At 35.2% G+C, this 3,549-nt stretch overlaps 1 protein-coding gene across 1 annotated transcript; it reads right to left on the reverse strand.

Annotated features, from left to right (window-relative positions):
- Positions 1-487: 487 nt before the first annotated feature.
- On the reverse strand, positions 488-2,470 carry LOC123206177 (protein CUP-SHAPED COTYLEDON 2-like). Its single transcript, XM_044623315.1, is given in 4 exon segments — positions 488-857; positions 860-1,229; positions 1,797-2,080; positions 2,166-2,470. Coding segments are annotated over 4 exon segments (1,041 nt in total). The 5' UTR covers positions 2,350-2,470; the 3' UTR covers positions 488-654.
- Between the last annotated feature and the right edge of the window lie 1,079 nt (positions 2,471-3,549).

Here is a 3,549-nt window from a genome sequence, read left to right on the forward strand (position 1 = left end):
TAAATATTAAAAATTATTAAAATAATCTTAATTTTATTATAATTATATTTTTATTTTTTAATTTTTTAAGATTCAAATAATCTAAATGACAGAAAAAATATCTTGAAATAATTAAACTCAAAATGTTTAAACAAAATAATATAATATTTTTTTATTATTTTTAATCAAACATAATAATTATTTTATATTTTTTAATTTTTATAAATTTTTATTAAATATAATAATAATAATTTATATCTAATAATCTCGACAATAATATATCTCCAAAGTAATCTTTTAATTTGAATAACAAAACATTCTTCAAACTAAATATCTTTTTAAAGTTTTACTTTCAAGATGGTTAATTCAATCCACAAAGTTTTACATGTTTAGTATGATTGAGAAAAAACTGTCCGGCTCCGGCGAGGTAACAACATTAAAAAAAAAAAGAAATTGCACGGGATTGAACAATCAAAAGGGATTTGTTTTTTAACATAACATAAAATCATCAAACATTAATGCATTAAAGTGCCTGATCTTCTGATACAACTGCTGGTACAAACAAGACTAGAACTTTGGTGACAATAATGAAAAATCACATGGAAGGACAGAGATTATCAAAAGTTCAAATCACACCCACTAAAGGAAATCCCTCGATTGCTGGCGACGATTTACTTAGAAAGTCCACATGCAATCAAGTTCAGTAGGCCCCACAGCCATCCTGGTACCGCCACCGCCTCCTCCAGCAGCCATCATGTCTTGCATCGTCGGCCAGTTTGAGACAGCACCACCCTGGAACGGCGGGGGAGGAGGCGGAGGAGGGTAAATGAAATTAGTGAAATGAAGATTCTCTTGCAAAGACCTCAAGCTGGGAAGTTAGAGACGCCAAGGTTCCTTGAGAAACGACCGGCTGGGTCAATTCCATTGAGCGGCGGGGGGGCCAGGTCGAAAGTGGGGTTGAATGTGGAAGCGGCAGCCGAAGCGGCGGCAGCTGCAATGGTGGAGAAACAGGACACGTGCTCAGTGGGAGCGTGACTGCCAAAGGAACAATTTTCAGTAACGGCGGCCGTTGTAGCGGTGTTAGGGTGGTCCAGGAGCGGAGGCAGGGAGACGGAGGAGGGAGAACTGGGCTCTGGGTACGATAGGTTTAGCGTTGAAGTTGTAGTTGAGCAGTTCATTCGAGTTTTCTTGGCATTGTTCGCAGTGGAACCAATGCTCTTCTGAAACACCCTGGAAATCACCCATTCATCCTGGAAAGTACACAAATTAAACAAAAAGTCTTATGGCTTTGCCTAATTATTCTTATCATGAAATAGAGACTTTGGTCGGTAAATGGTATAAAAATTATGTTATCTCGCGATAACGAGGCAATGTGACCATAAAAGACAAGAATAAGAGTACTTCAAATAGCCCTTAAAAGACTTTTTAAGTATAAGAGCATAGTTTAAATCTTCTGACAATCTCCTCTTGCACTTAATTTACCTGATTCATTGGATCCGAAATTTAACCTGTTTGGTGTAAAATCCCTAATTGGTGTGAGCATATTCTCATCTCAACTTGGGAAATGAGAAAGGGGGAACCATTAAAATGGGTGTAAAAACTTGAATATTCTGAGAAGGAAGATGTTTAAAGAGTACTGATAAAGTTTTATTAATGGGGTTTAAGTCTCAATAAAAACAAGAAGTTAATCCATATTCTGCAATGTGCTATTATTTCCCCAATCTTTCCTTTATGAGCCCCTTAAAGAAAGCAACTTTGCACTATCAACTAAGCTAAATGAGTCTTTAGAGGGAAATTGTAAGTGGGAATTTATATACCTTGGAGCTCCTGGAGAGATACTGGTAAGAAAATTTGCCTTCAAGGCGATATTCATGCATAACCCAGTTGCTCTTCTCGCCTTTAGGAGCTCTCCCTTTGTAAAACACAAGAGTCTTCTTCATGCCCACAAGAGCACAAGTTCTTGAGCTGTAAATCTCCCTGTCTTTTCCAGTGGCCTTCCAGTAACCAGCTTCAGTAGCTCTGTTAGTTCTCAGCCCAGTTGGGTACTTCCTATCGCGTAGGCTGAAGAAGTACCACTCTTTCTCCCCCATCTTCGCCTTCTCTGCCAAACGAAATTAACAAAGAAAGGTCAAAACATTGCATCAACTAATAATAACTCAAATTCAGTGATGAAAATCTGATGTCACCTGGAAGCTCCCAGGGCTCACACTTGTTGAGATCAACTTCAGCAATGGCTCGCCCTGTAAAGTTACTGTCAAGCACCTTCTTGAGAAGATAAAACTTGATGAGTTCTTCATCAGTAGGGTGAAACCGAAAGCCAGGAGGCAAATGGGTATCAGAGTTGTCAAAGTGATTATGGAAAGCATCCATGAAGAAGAAACAAAAGCTATAAAGTAAACTCGATACTCAACTAGAACACAAAAAGAAACAAAGAACCAAACTTGATGAAACTTAAAATAAGAACAAAGAGAGAACTTTTCTTATGTTGCTTGTGGAACTTGGTTTGCGTAGTTGAGTTATGTTATATTGGGTTGTTTCGATGGGGATTTGATAAATCGAGTGGCAGGAGAAGAAGGTGAAAACAACAATAAAAATAAAAAGACAAAATACTTTGCCCACCCAAGGTTAGGTGTAAATTCAAACTCACACCATCAAATTTCAAAAACTCAAACTCCCACCTATATGCAAAATTATGTTAAAATTCTCAGTTAAAATTATGAGCAAAACTAATATTTAACAAAAAAATTAAAATTTTATTATATTTTCCTCTCTTAGGTGAAAAATCTAATAATTTTTTTCTATCTAGAGTTTAAAAGTGACAAATTTTCTCTTGTTAGTATTAACTAAAAAACCACTTTTTTTTAGTGATGAAATTCACTTCAACAACCTTCTCCAAGATCAACAACCTTTCTTCAGCATGCCTTGTCACTCGCAGGATGAAGACGAATATCAATTGAATGTATGAGAATCTCGTTCATCTTCAACCACAATCAAGTGACTTCTTAGTTAGACCTCATTCTTCGTCAATTGCCAAAATGAAATGAGTGATGAAGAGGGTTCGTTGTTGAATGACAAAGAGGGACAACATATCAAATCAACGATGAACCCATCTTCAATTTTTTTCAATCTGGTAAGAATCAAATGATAGAGATAAGGATGTCAATGACCGTTGAAGAGAGCACCTAGAGGGAGAGACGGAATCGATCTTCACTAGAGTGACAAAGAATTTGATAGATTTTGATCATCGACAGAGATAAAGATAAAAGAAAAACCCTATAGAGAAATAGATCATTTTTCAAAATTTAAGTTTTTGAAAAAAAATTATTATTTTTTAAAACTAAAGAGGTGAAAAGGAACTGGATTTTATTTTTAATATTATTTATTAAATAACATTTTAACCTATAGAAATATTATCAGAATTTAAATAATAGATTAGTGTTTAAATTTTTGAAACTTATAAGCAATAATAGATGGCCACAAGAACTTGGGTGGCAGAAATTTTCGGCCTTAAAAAAATACGGAAACAAAAAATATTAATAAATAACAGCAATTATAAGGTATGATATCTAG

This window comes from Mangifera indica, unplaced genomic scaffold (assembly GCF_011075055.1).
Source record: "Mangifera indica cultivar Alphonso unplaced genomic scaffold, CATAS_Mindica_2.1 Un_0026, whole genome shotgun sequence".
NCBI lineage: Eukaryota > Viridiplantae > Streptophyta > Magnoliopsida > Sapindales > Anacardiaceae > Mangifera > Mangifera indica.